Below are 15,850 nucleotides of genomic sequence, written 5' to 3'. Positions count from 1 at the left end.
TCTACCTCTTCTCTGTTTACCAAACCATTACTTTATTTCTACTTTTTACCCTTAATCACCTAGGCTTACAAACATCACAGAACACACAAACCTCTGCAACTCCTCTTCACTCTAACCAACATCTGCCTTCATACTTCACCATCATATTTCATTTCTGCATCCTTGTTCCCTGGTTTTGCTTTCACATCTATCTATCAGCCACTTTCATATCATCACACCTACTTCCATTTCCATGAAGTGGATCAGGTATATACAGTCTTTCTCACTACTCACACACACACACCCCTCAACCCATATCTAGTGTGCTACAGTGAAAAATGAACTTCCACACTCACAAGAAAGCTACCTTCTTTTTCTACATGAACATGAACTTGATTTACGTGAGACCAACATCATCATTCACACGACCACAAAATACATTTCCTATGGCATCCCTATCTGAAATAAACCTAACCTTTTTGATTCATCTATAGCATCAGTTCATCTAATCTACAGCTTAAATTCTCATACCATCAACTGAAATATACTATGAATAATCTTTTATCAAACTTTCATAATGGCTGTAAATTTTGAGTTTTTTCATGAAGGAGTAATGAAATAAACTTAATAGAGTGGCTGTAAAAGCCTCCTCTATTTGGGAAGATCATAGAGTATCCTTATGACTCTTAAACATAAATACATCCAACAGCTCTAAAACTATGCTGAAGTTGATTAACTACAAAAAATTCATCAGTTATCTGGTCAATCAATTATCTTATTTACTTTTCAAACCAGTGAAATATTTACCTGTAAGCTATATCCTTCTGCATATAAGGAAACTTGGCATAAGTCTCTCTGATGTCCACTCCTTCAGGAATTTTAATGGGACTGAAAAACATCATATATAAAATATTAATATACAATGATGAATACTGGGATATTATAAATACATCCGAAATTAATGAAATGTATACAAGCATCCTTTTATCAGATTGTCTGTTATGTGTCCAATTGGAAGTTTAAATCTAGCCCTATTTACTTTGTTCAATACAGTGCATCCTATGATTCAGAGTGATTAAACATGCAGTTTATTCCATGCTTACCCATCTTTCCCATATCTACTCTATCCACATACTAATACCCTTTTTTACACAGTAGGGATGTGATATAGCATGAGATAGGTACCAAAAAACAGAATACACAGTATCAAATCACATTAAACTCTGAGACCCAGTTCTATGTAAGTAATGGGTTAGGGACTTGGGGAGGGTAGTATCTCAAAACATTATGCAAATGATGGAAATATTGTCCCAAATAACCAACCAACAAAAATAATATACAACACATATAAATTAAAAATAGATGGGTATCAGCCTCTTTGTACCACCCATATTTCTACTGTTCTACTGTACCATCCATACTGCCATTATATTCATTTATTTTTCATAAATGTTCGCAAGTACCCACATCAGTGAGGTAGTACCAGGAACATTCAAAGAAAGGCCACATTTGCTCACATCCATTCTTTGGCTGTCATGTGTAAGGCACCAAAACACAGTTCCTATTCATAACTAGGCCCCACAAACTTTTCTGTGGTTTCCCCAATTTGCCTCATATGCCTTGATTCAGTCCACTGACAGTACATTGCCCCTTGTATACCAAAATGCTCCAATTCACTATACCCCATTCATGTCTTTTTTCACCCTCTGCATGTTCAGTCACCTAGCACTCAAAATCTACTTCACTCCACCTTCCATCTCCAAGTTAGTCTCCCCTCTCCTTGTCCCATCAACTTCTTATACATAAATCCTCATTGTTAACCACTCCTTACTCATTCTCTCTCTCTACGACCAAACCATTTCAGCACACCAGCAGCTCTCTCTCAACCACAATCTTCTTATTCCCATACCTCTATCTTATCCTGTTTTTACTTATGCTATAAACCTCCTGACACTGCATGTTACCCTTAAACATTTCATTTCCAATACATCTACCCTCTTCTGGACTAAAAAGAGCGGCTTACATGAAGTAGAAGGGTATTGGAGAGACCAAGGAAATGTGAGGGCAACTTATGGATATTGGGGCCTGAACATTCAAAGGGGTGAGAGGAATGCATGGGATGAAATGAACTGTACCAGTGAGGTTTACAAGGGTTGATGTGCTGTCAATGGGCTAGAAAGCATAAAGGGGTCAAGGTGGTAGTTGATAGGCAGCCAATGACTGGGTATCAGTAAGGTTAGTGACAGCTGTATAGTGAGCCAGCACTTCGAGTGTTGTCAAGTTGCACTCCTCTGACCCAGGTAGCTGTCTTATCTTTCTGCCTCACCCACATGTGGACTACTGGCATTCTGTCCACAAACATACAATCTCTCCTTGTCACAAATAACACCTAACAACACTTAACTCACACAGCTCATTCTTCCTACCTCTAGATTTTCCTATGGTAAGTGCTATGTGCTACCCCTGCCCTATTGCAAAATGGTTGGAGCAATAGGTAGAAGCAGTAGGAAGGAACATTTAGGTAGGTGCATTGGGTAGAAATGGTAGTTAGAAATATTGAGCAAGAGCATTAAGTACAAGTGGTCAATAAAAACATTAGGTAGGAGCCTCTGCAAACAGTGGACTAGACTTGCCCACTGACAGTGGCTTCTTAAGGGTTAGACACTAAAGGCTGAGAGGCAGCACTGGAGTTCACTAGTTATGGAGACTCTACTGCCATGGCCACCCCCTTGGGGAAGTTCCAGAAGGGAACAGGCATCAAAGGTATAGATAGATGGATAGATAAAATAATAACCACATATCTACTGAGAGTCACAGATGGTGACTAAAAGGGGTGTTGGCAGGGAGCTGGAAATGCTTTTCTCTTGTGATTAAGTTGTTTTTCTTTAAAGCTCAATCATCTGTTTTTTTGACACTTCCTCGCTTAAGTGGGAAATAGCTAACATGTATGAAAGAAAGAAATCTTTTTAACACGTTTCACCTTTTCCAAATAAAAATAAATTCTAAAATTTTCTTATTAATTTCAGACAAGATTCTAAATCAATGGTCACTTTTCAAACATTTGTCAATGTTGTTGTTTATCAAGTGTTTGGTTACCATTTTCTTTTTTAATAAACTAACAAGGTTAGAATTTTTCTTTTCTGAGGACTAATACATGATTCACATTACATAACTTCAGATATTAGCACTGTGCAGTAATTGCCCTGGAGGCCACTTCAAGGCCAATACACAAGTACTGGGAACTTTTTCTGCATATCTCACTGTTAACCATGCTTTATTTATTGTTCATACTCAAACAGATTCTTCATCTTTTCTATCACTCAATTCTCTTTCACTTTAAAAAAAAATTTTCACAGCTCAAAGCAGTCAGTTCAAGACACTATGATCCAACTTGGTAAATATTTTGAATGAGACGAAATATGGAAGTTTCAAATCCTGACATGTATTGATATTACCAATAACACATAATATCTGAAGGTGTGAAAGATTCAATTACCAATGTTAGATATCTAAATTCCATTCTAGTTACAAATTATAGGTCGTAACAGTGATATAATACGTTATTCAGTAACCACTCACAAGACATAACATACTGTACATACAAGCACTTAATATACATGTCTTGATCTTATCCTTTGATGCCAACTTCAAAAGCTTAATCTTTTGCAGAATTGTGTATTCCTTATCTGTGGTGCAAGTTTGGTTCATACTTAATCCCCTTTCATGTGATATTATTTACAATCTATCTATCTTTATCTCTGACATTCATTCCCTTTTGAATCTCCCTCAAGGAAGGGGAGGGAGAGTTTCCATAACTTAAACTCCAGCGTCACTTCTTAGCCTTAAGTGCCTCACCCTGAATAGGCACATGGCAACTCTAGCACAATGTTTTAAGAGGCTCCTACTTAATGTTCCAACCAACTTCCACCTACTGTGTTTAGCTAATGTTCCAAACTACTACTTCCATCATGTACACTTGGTAAAAAAAGTACCTTTACAAGGGGAGGCTAGGTGATTTTCAAAGTGAGCAACTGAATAATAAGGAGTATGAGTGGATGAGTTGCCATATAAGAAAAGAATATATACATGGGAGAATAATTGGATATATCAAGGGTATCCATTTACAACACTGAACACCCCATGTATACCAATTATTCCCTCAACTGCCACATTACTCACCTTTGCATTCAAATCACCCATCACTATAACCCGGTCTCGTGCATCAAAACCACTAACACACTCATTCAGCTGCTCCGCTCCCAAAACACTTGCCTCTCATGATCTTTCTTCTCATGCCCAGGTGCATATGCACCAATAATCACCCATCTCTCTCCATCAACTTTCAGTTTTACCCATATTAATCGAGGATTTACTTTCTTACATTCTATCACATACTCCCACAACTCCTGTTTCAGGAGTACTGATACTCCTTCCCTTGCTCTTGTCCTCTCACTAACCCCTGACTTTACTCCCAAGACATTCCCAAACCACTCTTCCCCTTTACCCTTGAGCTTCGTTTCACTCAGAGCCAAAACATCCAGGTTCCTTTCCTCAAACATACTACTAAGAGCTTGTAGATTTATGTGCTGAAAAAGGACTGATGATTGGGAATACCTGGTTTAAAAAGCGAGATATACATAAGTATACTTATGTAAGTAGGAGAGATGGCCAGAGAGCGTTATTGGATTACGTGTTAATTGACAGGCGCGCAAAAGAGAGACTTTTGGATGTTAATGTGCTGAGAGGTGCAACTGGAGGGGTGTCTGATCATTATCTTGTGGAGGCTAAGGTGAAGATTTGTATGGGTTTTCAGAAAAGAAGAGTGAATGTTGGGGTGAAGAGGGTGGTGAGAGTAAGTGAGCTTGGGAAGGAGACTTGTGTGAGGAAGTACCAGGAGAGACTGAGTACAGAATGGAAAAAGGTGAGAACAATGGAAGTAAGGGGAGTGGGGGAGGAATGGGATGTATTTAGGGAATCAGTGATGGATTGCGCAAAAGATGCTTGTGGCATGAGAAGAGTGGGAGGTGGGTTGATTAGAAAGGGTAGTGAGTGGTGGGATGAAGAAGTAAGAGTATTAGTGAAAGAGAAGAGAGAGGCATTTGGACGATTTTTGCAGGGAAAAAATGCAATTGAGTGGGAGATGTATAAAAGAAAGAGACAGGAGGTCAAGAGAAAGGTGCAAGAGGTGAAAAAAAGGGCAAATGAGAGTTGGGGTGAGAGAGTATCATTAAATTTTAGGGAGAATAAAAAGATGTTCTGGAAGGAGGTAAATAAAGTGCGTAAGACAAGAGAGCAAATGGGAACTTCAGTGAAGGGCGCAAATGGGGAGGTGAGAACAAGTAGTGGTGATGTGAGAAGGAGATGGAGTGAGTATTTTGAAGGTTTGTTGAATGTGTTTGATGATAGAGTGGCAGATATGGGGTGTTTTGGTCGAGGTGGTGTGCAAAGTGAGAGGGTTAGGGAAAATGATTTGGTAAACAGAGAAGAGGTAGTAAAAGCTTTGCGGAAGATGAAAGCCGGCAAGGCAGCAGGTTTGGATGGTATTGCAGTGGAATTTATTAAAAAAGGGGGTGACTGTATTGTTGACTGGTTGGTAAGGTTATTTAATGTATGTATGACTCATGGTGAGGTGCCTGAGGATTGGCGGAATGCGTGCATAGTGCCATTGTACAAAGGCAAAGGGGATAAGAGTGAGTGCTCAAATTACAGAGGTATAAGTTTGTTGAGTATTCCTGGTAAATTATATGGGAGGGTATTGATTGAGAGGGTGAAGGCATGTACAGAGCATCAGATTGGGGAAGAGCAGTGTGGTTTCAGAAGTGGTAGAGGATGTGTGGATCAGGTGTTTGCTTTGAAGAATGTATGTGAGAAATACTTAGAAAAGCAAATGGATTTGTATGTAGCATTTATGGATCTGGAGAAGGCATATGATAGAGTTGATAGAGATGCTCTGTGGAAGGTATTAAGAATATATGGTGTGGGAGGCAAGTTGTTAGAAGCAGTGAAAAGTTTTTATCGAGGATGTAAGGCATGTGTACGTGTAGGAAGAGAGGAAAGTGATTGGTTCTCAGTGAATGTAGGTTTGCGGCAGGGGTGTGTGATGTCTCCATGGTTGTTTAATTTGTTTATGGATGGGGTTGTTTGGGAGGTGAATGCAAGAGTTTTGGAAAGAGGGGCAAGTATGAAGTCTGTTGGGGATGAGAGAGCTTGGGAAGTGAGTCAGTTGTTGTTCGCTGATGATACAGCGCTGGTGGCTGATTCATGTGAGAAACTGCAGAAGCTGGTGACTGAGTTTGGTAAAGTGTGTGAAAGAAGAAAGTTAAGAGTAAATGTGAATAAGAGCAAGGTTATTAGGTACAGTAGGGTTGAGGGTCAAGTCAATTGGGAGGTGAGTTTGAATGGAGAAAAACTGGAGGAAGTGAAGTGTTTTAGATATCTGGGAGTGGATCTGGCAGCGGATGGAACCATGGAAGCGGAAGTGGATCATAGGGTGGGGGAGGGGGCGAAAATTCTGGGAGCCCTGAAGAATGTGTGGAAGTCGAGAACATTATCTCGGAAAGCAAAAATGGGTATGTTTGAAGGAATAGTGGTTCCAACAATGTTGTATGGTTGCGAGGCGTGGACTATGGATAGAGTTGTGCGCAGGAGGATGGATGTGCTGGAAATGAGGTGTTTGAGGACAATGTGTGGTGTGAGGTGGTTTGATCGAGTAAGTAACGTAAGGGTAAGAGAGATGTGTGGAAATAAAAAGAGCGTGGTTGAGAGAGCAGAAGAGGGTGTTTTGAAATGGTTTGGTAACATGGAGAGAATGAGTGAGGAAAGATTGACCAAGAGGATATATGTGTCGGAGGTGGAGGGAACGAGGTGAAGAGGGAGACCAAATTGGAGGTGGAAAGATGGAGTGAAAAAGATTTTGTGTGATCGGGGCCTGAACATGCAGGAGGGTGAAAGGAGGGCAAGGAATAGAGTGAATTGGAGCGATGTGGTATACTGGGGTTGACGTGCTGTCAGTGGATTGAATCAAGGCATGTGAAGCATCTGGGGTAAACCATGGAAAGCTGTGTAGGTATGTATATTTGCGTGTGTGGACGTATGTATATACATGTGTATGGGGGTGGGTTGGGCCATTTCTTTTGTCTGTTTCCTTGCGCTACCTCGCAAACGCGGGAGACAGCGACAAAGCAAAAAAAAAAAAAAAAAATCAAGGGTATAATATAATTTTGCAACTGAGTTTCAAATTGGTATATGTATTGATGCTGCACTTTGGGATAATGACTCAATATGAAATTCTTTCTTTATTATTCATATTAGAAACTTACCACTCATTTAAAAAAGTTTGATTAGCTCCACAGTTTTGAATAATGGAACCTAGCCTAACAACATTTTACCTCAGGGTTAATAATTTCAGAAAATCTAGTATTGGGTTTATGTTAGTTTTAAGTGGCTATACATTGATGAACCAATCAGAGTTGAAAGGTTGCATTCTGGCACGATCATCATATGCAACATGGAAACCTCAAAGGCTACTTGAGGAGCTATTATTGCCCTCAACAGGGAGGGTATTAGTACTTATGAAATTGCTCAGCAGACTAGTGTTACAAGAGTTATCATCTGTCAATGGATTAAGAGATATGAGAACACTAGCACTTCAGACAAGTCTCGGACTGGCTGCCCTCACTGCACAACTTGTAAAGATAACCAGGTGATGGATTTATCTTAAAATAATGAGGCTGCTAAAAAGTAAGCCCCATAATTACTTCATGTGACTTACACTTTTTTATGTCTCTCACCCAAGCCACTGTATCTGCCATTACTGATGATACAATGATACCAGCAGCCAGCATTTGTAATGACCTTGGCCTAGCATGAACCCCTCAAACTGTTCACAACAGGCATCAATTCAATGCAATGCATGGTAGCATACCAGCAACAAACCCAGAGCGTGCAAGGAAGAAAGAATGAAAAATGCGCTAAGGTATACTGACAAACCAAGTTACTTTTGGGACCATGTAATCTTCTGTGATGAGATGGCATTCTGCAGTGATGGTTCTATAGCTACATTATTTTAGCAGATCAGACAATGAGCAAATGGTGGGAAGCAGATGAAGTGGTCAAGTCAGTGTGGGCTGGAGGCATGCAGGTTTTAGCCTGCTGGCTCACGTTGGTCCAGGGCAGTTTACCAGGCAAAAGTATGTGGAAATAAGGGAGGTGTTGCTTCCATCAGTGAGGAGTTTCCTGTTCCCATGTTGAGATTACAGTGTGCTACATCCACCCAGATTCCCCAAACTAAACACCATTGAACATGTGAAGGCAGCAATGACATTACGCACATCAAATCAGGAATATCATCAGAGCAGTGCAGCTGTCATTACAGGTACATAGAGGCATGGGAGCATCTGCAAGATGCCTCCAGAGGTGACCTTACATCCACACCAGTGGCATCCATGCCTTGTCATCTAAATGTCATAGCTGCAGGGGGTGGTTACACCAGGTATTGATATAATAAAAGATACATCTCAGTATTGTTTTTCTCATCTAAAAGTAAATAAAATGAAGAAATAAGTGACTGGATTACAAGACTGGTGTACATCTAAAAAACAAACTAAAGATGTATTCTATCATGATCAATATTGCCATCTGCCAGATAGACTGATCAAGTAAAAGCATTTGATTACGTGTTAATCCACTGCACCCTATCAACCCTGACAAGTGACTTCACAAGTCAATATTGTACAATCAAGGGGCATTAGCTGACACAATGTGATAATATTACATTTATGTGATGGTCCTGATTATTTGTAGAGATAATGATCAACAGAGGTTAAAGATGAAACATTACAAACAATATCAATTACACTACATTGGTGTCCAAATACAAGGTCTTACACTTACTAAACTATGTTTGCAAAATAATCGCAGTCAATTCATATATAATACATTCATTCATTATGCAAGATGTCAAGAAATGTTGTTTGTACTCATTATATCATTATATTTGGATGCCACAAATTCAATCAACATACATGTTTGACATGGGTAAATGAGGCTCACGGAATCAATATAGTTTCAGATTTTGTTAGAGTTGTAACATGCTCTGTTACCTCATTTCAGAAAGCTGATCACTTGTTTTGGGCAAATGTAGCCACATCCTTGGACATTCTAGGCTATCAATGCAAGGAATGCCTCATGAGCCCATTCATTCAAATTCTTAGTTTATTTCACAAAGGAGTTGTATAGGTACATTTTTTATCATGTGTACTTTTGCATTTAGCAGTATTATTGTGCACAAGACATCATTCTGACTTTTGAGCCCTGACCTTGAAAACTTATTCCACTATAACACTTTGTGTGCAATATTTGTGACACAAGTGGTACAATCTTAAAACATCATGTACCGAAAATCAAAATGTACAGACAAAGATTATACAAATGTACTGAGAGGCACTTAGGAGATATCAGTGAAAAATCCATTTATAAAATTCAACACAAACCTGTTATTTTCATTGTTGAACACTGTGACATTGTAATGAAAATCAGGACCATTCCAGAACAGTCGATCCACTTTTTGCCAGTTTATGTAGATGTCACGATGGGAGAGGGTCTCCTCTATTCCAAATGTACCAATGCCAGTCATAGGAGTTTTTGTGGGGCCTGGAAGAGTACAGTCTTGATCACATTTCACTAAGTGTACTTATAACCTTCATGAGCTCTTTCCACAAAACAAATGACACCAAATATATAAACATGAAAGTCCCAGTTAACATTAACAATATAATGATGAAGACTTCTTAACACATCCTTACAGTTGAACCTTTAAGTATGACCTATGATGACTTACATCACCAAACCTGATCAATGTCTCCATTCTTTTAAGCTATCACAGTTACAGAATCACAGCACAGTAAGAAAGAAGAAAGAAGGATTTAATGAAAGACGTTATAAAGCAAAGGAGCATTTAGGTGTGCAGTGACAAAGGGACAGACTGCACTTGAGCCAGCCAGCATTTACAAGATATAAGAGAGCAAGGAAGGAGTATAGCAGGAACAGGAAAGAGGAACAATGGATCTTTGAAAATATCATTGTGTACAAGACACGTGAAAACACAAAACTTTTCCATAAAGTTATCAGGGGTTAGCTGTCAGGTTAGGAGCAGCCAATCAGGTTAAGGAATTCAGAGGGAACAACTGTAGAGGTTGCTGTAAGGATACACGAGGAATTGAATAACAAGTTCAAAAGTGATTATACAATGGAAGACACCAGTAAGATGGAACTAATATCTAGAAAAGATATTAATACTAAAAGGTCTTGATGAAATTTCATAATATATGCTAAAGATGTGTAAACGTATGCTACATTAACCACATGAATCGCTGTTCAGGATGTCACTGGAGAAGGGACATGGTGCCAAGGAAATGGAAAAGAGAAAACATCATACCTGTACATATAACTAAAAGGAGACTGGAAACAGGCACTGAACTACACAATGATTTCATGATCGAATGTGGTGTGCAAAGTCCTTAAAAAGAATATTAGAAAGCAAGTGGATGACTTTCTAAATTTCCCAAGTAAGAAACAGCATGGTTTTAGGGAAAGGAGGTCATACGTAACTAAAATTTTAGTTTTACAGGACAGTGAGCTCAGTCCTGGATAAAAGGGAAGGCTGGGTGGACTGTCAGTATCTGGACTGCCAAGACAAATTTGACACTACCACATAGGAGGCTGCTCGAAAAGCTGAATCACCCAGAAATAAGGGGGAAACTCCTACAATAGACAGAAGATTACCGAAATGACAGAGGAACCTTTTTCAAATGGGTTGAGGTGACCAGCAGAGTGCCACTGGGTTTGGTTCTGGGGCCATTAATCTTCTTGATCTACGTGAGTAGCCTGTAGGTGTGGAATTCTTCCTGAATATGTCTACAAATGATACAAAGATCATGAGGGATGCAAAAAGCAAGAACTGCATCCACCTACAAGAGGAAACTAAACGGACTCCACAGTTGGTCTAAAACATGGTTGATGAAATTCAACCAGAACAAATGTAATGGAAAGAGGACACGGGAAAGTGAAAGATGGCTGCAATATGATTGTAATGCAGTATGAAAAATTTTGGAACAAGATATGATTCCAGATGCTTACAATTTTGTGTGGATAAACCTTTGACAGCTGTGTTAGCATTGCTAAAGAACTGTGCACATACTTAAAGAATATCAACTGATTCTATTCATTATTATATTCATGAAGTTGCATATAAAAAAGAAAAAATCTGAAAATAGTCATGCACACAAAGAAATACTGGATCATTTTGATATGAGCTAATAATTGTTAGACCTGCTTACAATATGGATAAAAATCGCAAGGAACAAAAATAATGACTGAAAGAACCTAGATCAAGACTATCAACATGGATGCTCTCTTTCATGGGTTTGGAGAATGGGGTATGTAGAAAAAAACAGAAAATATCCAGGTGAAGTTGATTACCCATAAAATTTAATGGAAGACATTAAATCTTACTTTCTTACACTATCTTTCTCCCCTATCCCTGGGGATAGGGGAGAAAGAATACTTCCCACGCATTCCTCACGTGTCGTAGAAGGCGACTAAAGGGGACGGGAGCGGGAGGCCAGAAACCCTCTCCTCCTTGTATTTTAACTTTCTAAAAGGGGAAACAGAAGAAGGAGTCATGCAGGGAGTGCTCATCCTCCTCGAAGGCTCAGATTGGAGATGAGAAAAAGGAGAGATAGGTAGTATGTTTGAGGAAAGGAACCTGGATGTTTTGGCTCTGAGTGAAATGAAGCTCAAGGGTAAAAGGGAAGAGTAGTTTGGGAATGTCTTGGGAGTAAAGTCAGGGGTTAGTGAGAGGACAGGAGCAAGGGAAGGAGTAGCACTACTCCTGAATCAGGAGTTGTGGGAGTATGTGATAGAGTGTAAGAAAGTAAATTCTAGATTGATATGGGTAAAACTGAAAGTTGATGGAGAGAGATGGGTGATTATTGGTGCATATGCACCTGGGCATGAGAAGAAAGATCATGAGAGGCAAGTGTTTTGAGAGCAGCTGAATGAGTGTGTTAGTGGTTTTGATGCACAAGACCGGGTTATAGTGATGGGTGATTTGAATGCAAAGGTGAGTAATGTGGCAGTTCAGGGAATAATTGGTATACATGGAGTGTTCAGTGTTGTAAATGGAAATGGTGAAGAGCTTGTAGATTTATGTGCTGAAAAAGGACTGGTGATTGGGAATACCTGGTTTAAAAAGCGAGATATACATAATTATATGTATGTAAGTAGTAGAGATGGCCAGAGAGGATTATTGGATTACGTGTTAATTGATAGATGCATGAAAGAGAGACTTTTGGATGTTAAAGTGCTGAGAGGTGTAACTGGAGGGATGTCTGATCATTATCTTGCGGAGGCGAAGGTGAAGATTTGTGGGGGTTTTCAGAAAAGAAGAGAGAATGTTGTGGTGAAGAGAGTAGTGAGAGTAAGTGAGCTTGGGAAGGAGACTTGTGCGAGGAAGTATCAGGAGAGACTGAGTACAGAATGGAAAAAGGTGAGAACAAAGGAGGTAAGGGGAGTGGGGGAGGAATGAGATGTATTTAGGGAAGTAGTGATGGCTTCCGCAAAAGATGCTTGTGGCATGAGAAGCGTGGGAGGTGGGTTGATTAGAAAAGGTAGTGAGTGGTGGGATGAAGAAGTAAGATTATCAGTGAAAGAGAAGAGAGAGGCATTTGGAAGATTTTTGCAAGGAAAAAATACAAATGAGTGGGAGAGGTATAAAAGAAAGAGGCAGGAGGTCAAGAGAAAGGTGCAAGAGGTGAAAAAGAGGGCAAATGAGAATTGGGGTGAGAGAGTATCATTAAATTTCAGGGAGAAAAAAAGATGTTTTGGAAGGAGGTAAATAAAGTGAGTAAGACAAGGGGAGGTGATAACAAGTAGTGGTGATGTGAGAAGGAGATGGAGTGAGTATTTTGAAGGTTTGTTGAATGTGTTGGATGATATAGTGGCAGATATAGGGTGTTTTGGTCGAGGTGGTGTGCAAAGTGAGAGGGTTAGGGAAAATGATTTCGTAAATAGAGAAGAGGTAGTAAAAGCTTTAAGGAAGATGAAAGCCGGCAAGGCAGCAGGTTTGGATGGTATTGCAGTGGAATTAATTATAAAAGGGGGTGACTGTATTGTTGACTGGTTGGTAAGGTTATTCAATGTATGTATGATTCATGATGAGGTGCCTGAGGATTGGCGGAATGCTTGCATAGTGCCACTGTACAAAGGCAAAGGGGATAAGAGTGAGTGCTCAAATTACAGAGGTATAAGTTTGTTGAGTATTCCTGGTAAATTATATAGGAGGGTATTGATTAGGAGGGTGAAGGCATGTACAAAGGATCAGATTGGGGAAGAGCAGTGTGGTTTCAGAAGTGGTAGAGGATGTGTGGATCAGTTGTTTGCTTTGAAGAATGTATGTGAGAAATACTTAGAAAAACAAATAGATTTGTATGTAGCATTTATGGATCTGGAGAAGGCATATGATAGAACTGATAGAGATGCTCTGTGGAAGGTTTTAAGAATATATGGTGTGGGAGGAAAGTTGTTAGAAGCAGTGAAAAGTTTTATTCAAAGATGTAAGGCATGTGTACATGTAGGAAGAGAGGAAAGTGACTGGATCTCAGTGAATGTAGGTTTGCGGCAGGGGTGTGTGATGTCTCCATGGTTGTTTAATTTGTTTATGGATGGGGTTGTTAGGGAGGTGAATGCAAGAGTTTTGGAAAGAGGGGCAAGTATGCAGTCTGTTGTGGATGAGAGAGCTTGGGAAGTGAGTCAGTTGTTGTTCGCTGATGATACAGCGCTGGTGGCTGATTCATGTAAGAAACTGCACAAGCTGGTGACTGAGTTTGGTAAAGTGTGTGAAAGAAGAAAGTTAAGAGTAAATGTGAATAAGAGCAAGGTTATTAGGTACAGTAGGGTTGAGGGTCAAGTCAATTGGGAGGTAAGTTTGAATGGAGAAAAACTGGAGGAAGTACAGTGTTTTAGATATCTAGGAGTGGATCTGGCAGCGGATGGAACCATGGAAGCGGAAGTGAATCATAGGGTGGGGGAGGGGGCGAAAATTCTGGGAGCCTTGAAGAATGTTTGGAAGTCGAGAACATTATCTCGGAAAGCAAAAATGGATATGTTTGAAGGAATAGTGGTTCCAACAATGTTGTATGGTTGCGAGGCGTGGGCTATGGATAGAGTTGTGCGCAGGAGGGTGGATGTGCTGGAAATGAGATGTTTGAGGACAATATGTGGTGTGAGGTGGTTTGATCAAATAAGTAATGTAAGGGTAAGAGAGATTTGTGGAAATAAAAAGAGTGTGGTTGAGAGAGCAGAAGAGGGTGTTTTGAAATGGTTTGGTCACATGGAGAGAATGAGTGAGGAAAGATTGACCAAGAGGATATATGTGTCAGAGGTGGATGGAACAAGGAGAAGTGGGAGACCAAATTGGAGGTGGAAAGATGGAGTGAAAAAGATTTTGATTGATCGGGGACTGAACATGCAGGAGGGTGAAAGGCGTGCAAGGAGTAGAGTGAATTGGAATGATGTGGTATACCAGGGTCGACGTGCTGTCAATGGATTGAACCAGGGCATGTGAAGCGTCTGGGGTAAACCATGGAAATTTGTGTGGGGCCTGGATGTGGAAAGGGAGCTGTGGTTTCGGTGCATTATTACATGACAGCTAGAGACTGAGTGTGAACGAATGGGGCCTTTGTTGTCTTGTCCTAGCGCTACCTCGCACACATGAGGGGGGAAGGGGTTGTTATTCCATGTGTGGCAAGGTGGTGATGGGAACAAATAAAGGCAGACAGTATGAATTATGTACATGTGTATATATGTATATGTCTGTGTGTGTATATATATGTGTTCATTGAGATGTATAGGTATGTATATTTGCATGTGTGGACGTGTATGTATATACTTGTGTATGTGGGGGGGTTGGGCCATTCTTTCGTCTGTTTGCTTGCGCTACCTCGCTAACGCGGGAGACAGTGACAAAGCAAAATAAAAATAAAAATAATGAAAAGAAATATCAAAGTAATGATGATTACCCATCTATGTTCATAGAGATTATATAAGATAGGGGAGAAAGAATACTTCCCACACATTCCTCACGTGTCGTAGAAGGCGACTAAAGGGGACGGGAGTGGGGGGCCAGAAACCCTCCCCTCCTTGTATTTTAACTTTCTAAAAGGGGAAACAGAAGAAGGAGTCACGCAGGGAGTGCTCATCCTCCTCGAAGGCTCAGACTGGGGTGTCTAAATGTGAGTGGATGTAACCAAGATGAGAAAAAAGGAGAGATAGGTAGTATGTTAAAGGAAAGGAACCTGGATGTTTTGGCTCTTAGTGAAACGAAGCTCAAGGGTAAAGGAGAAGAGTGGTTTGGGAATGTCTTGGGAGTAAAGTCAGGGGTTAGTGAGAGGACAAGAGCAAGGGAAGGAGTAGCACTACTCCTGAAACAGGATAGAGTGTAAGAAAGTAGATTCTAGATTGATATGGGTAAAACTGAAAGCTGATGGAGAGAGATGGGTGATTATTGGTGCATATGCACCTGGGCATGAGAAGAAAGATCATGAGAGGCAAGTGTTTTGGGAGCAGCTGAATGAGTGTGTTAGTGGTTTTGATGCACAAGACCGGGTTATAGTGATGGGTGATTTGAATGCAAAGGTGAGTAATGTGGCAGTTCAGGGAATAATTGGTATACATGGGGTGTTCAGTGTTGTAAATGGAAATGGTGAAGAGCTTGTAGATTTATGTGCTGAAAAAGGACTGGTGATTGGGAATACCTGGTTTAAAAAGTGAGATATACATAAGTATACGTACGTAAGTAGGAGAGATGGCCAGA

General features: G+C 40.1%; 1 protein-coding gene across 1 annotated transcript in view; it reads right to left on the bottom strand.

Annotated features, from left to right (window-relative positions):
- The window catches only part of LOC139762511 (uncharacterized), an 854,543-nt gene that overhangs the window by 347,314 nt on the left and 491,379 nt on the right, over window positions 1–15,850 (bottom strand). The window contains exons 12-13 of the mRNA XM_071687495.1: window positions 9,471–9,630; window positions 787–867 (exon numbers count right to left, since the gene is read on the bottom strand). Coding sequence (XP_071543596.1) covers window positions 787–867; window positions 9,471–9,630 — 241 coding nt within the window. The remainder of the gene's footprint in view (window positions 1–786; window positions 868–9,470; window positions 9,631–15,850) is intronic.

Source organism: Panulirus ornatus, chromosome 3 (assembly GCF_036320965.1).
Source record: "Panulirus ornatus isolate Po-2019 chromosome 3, ASM3632096v1, whole genome shotgun sequence".
Lineage (NCBI taxonomy): Eukaryota > Metazoa > Arthropoda > Malacostraca > Decapoda > Palinuridae > Panulirus > Panulirus ornatus.
Note: the sequence above shows the minus strand (reverse complement) of the source record. Positions and strands in the feature narration are given on the sequence as shown.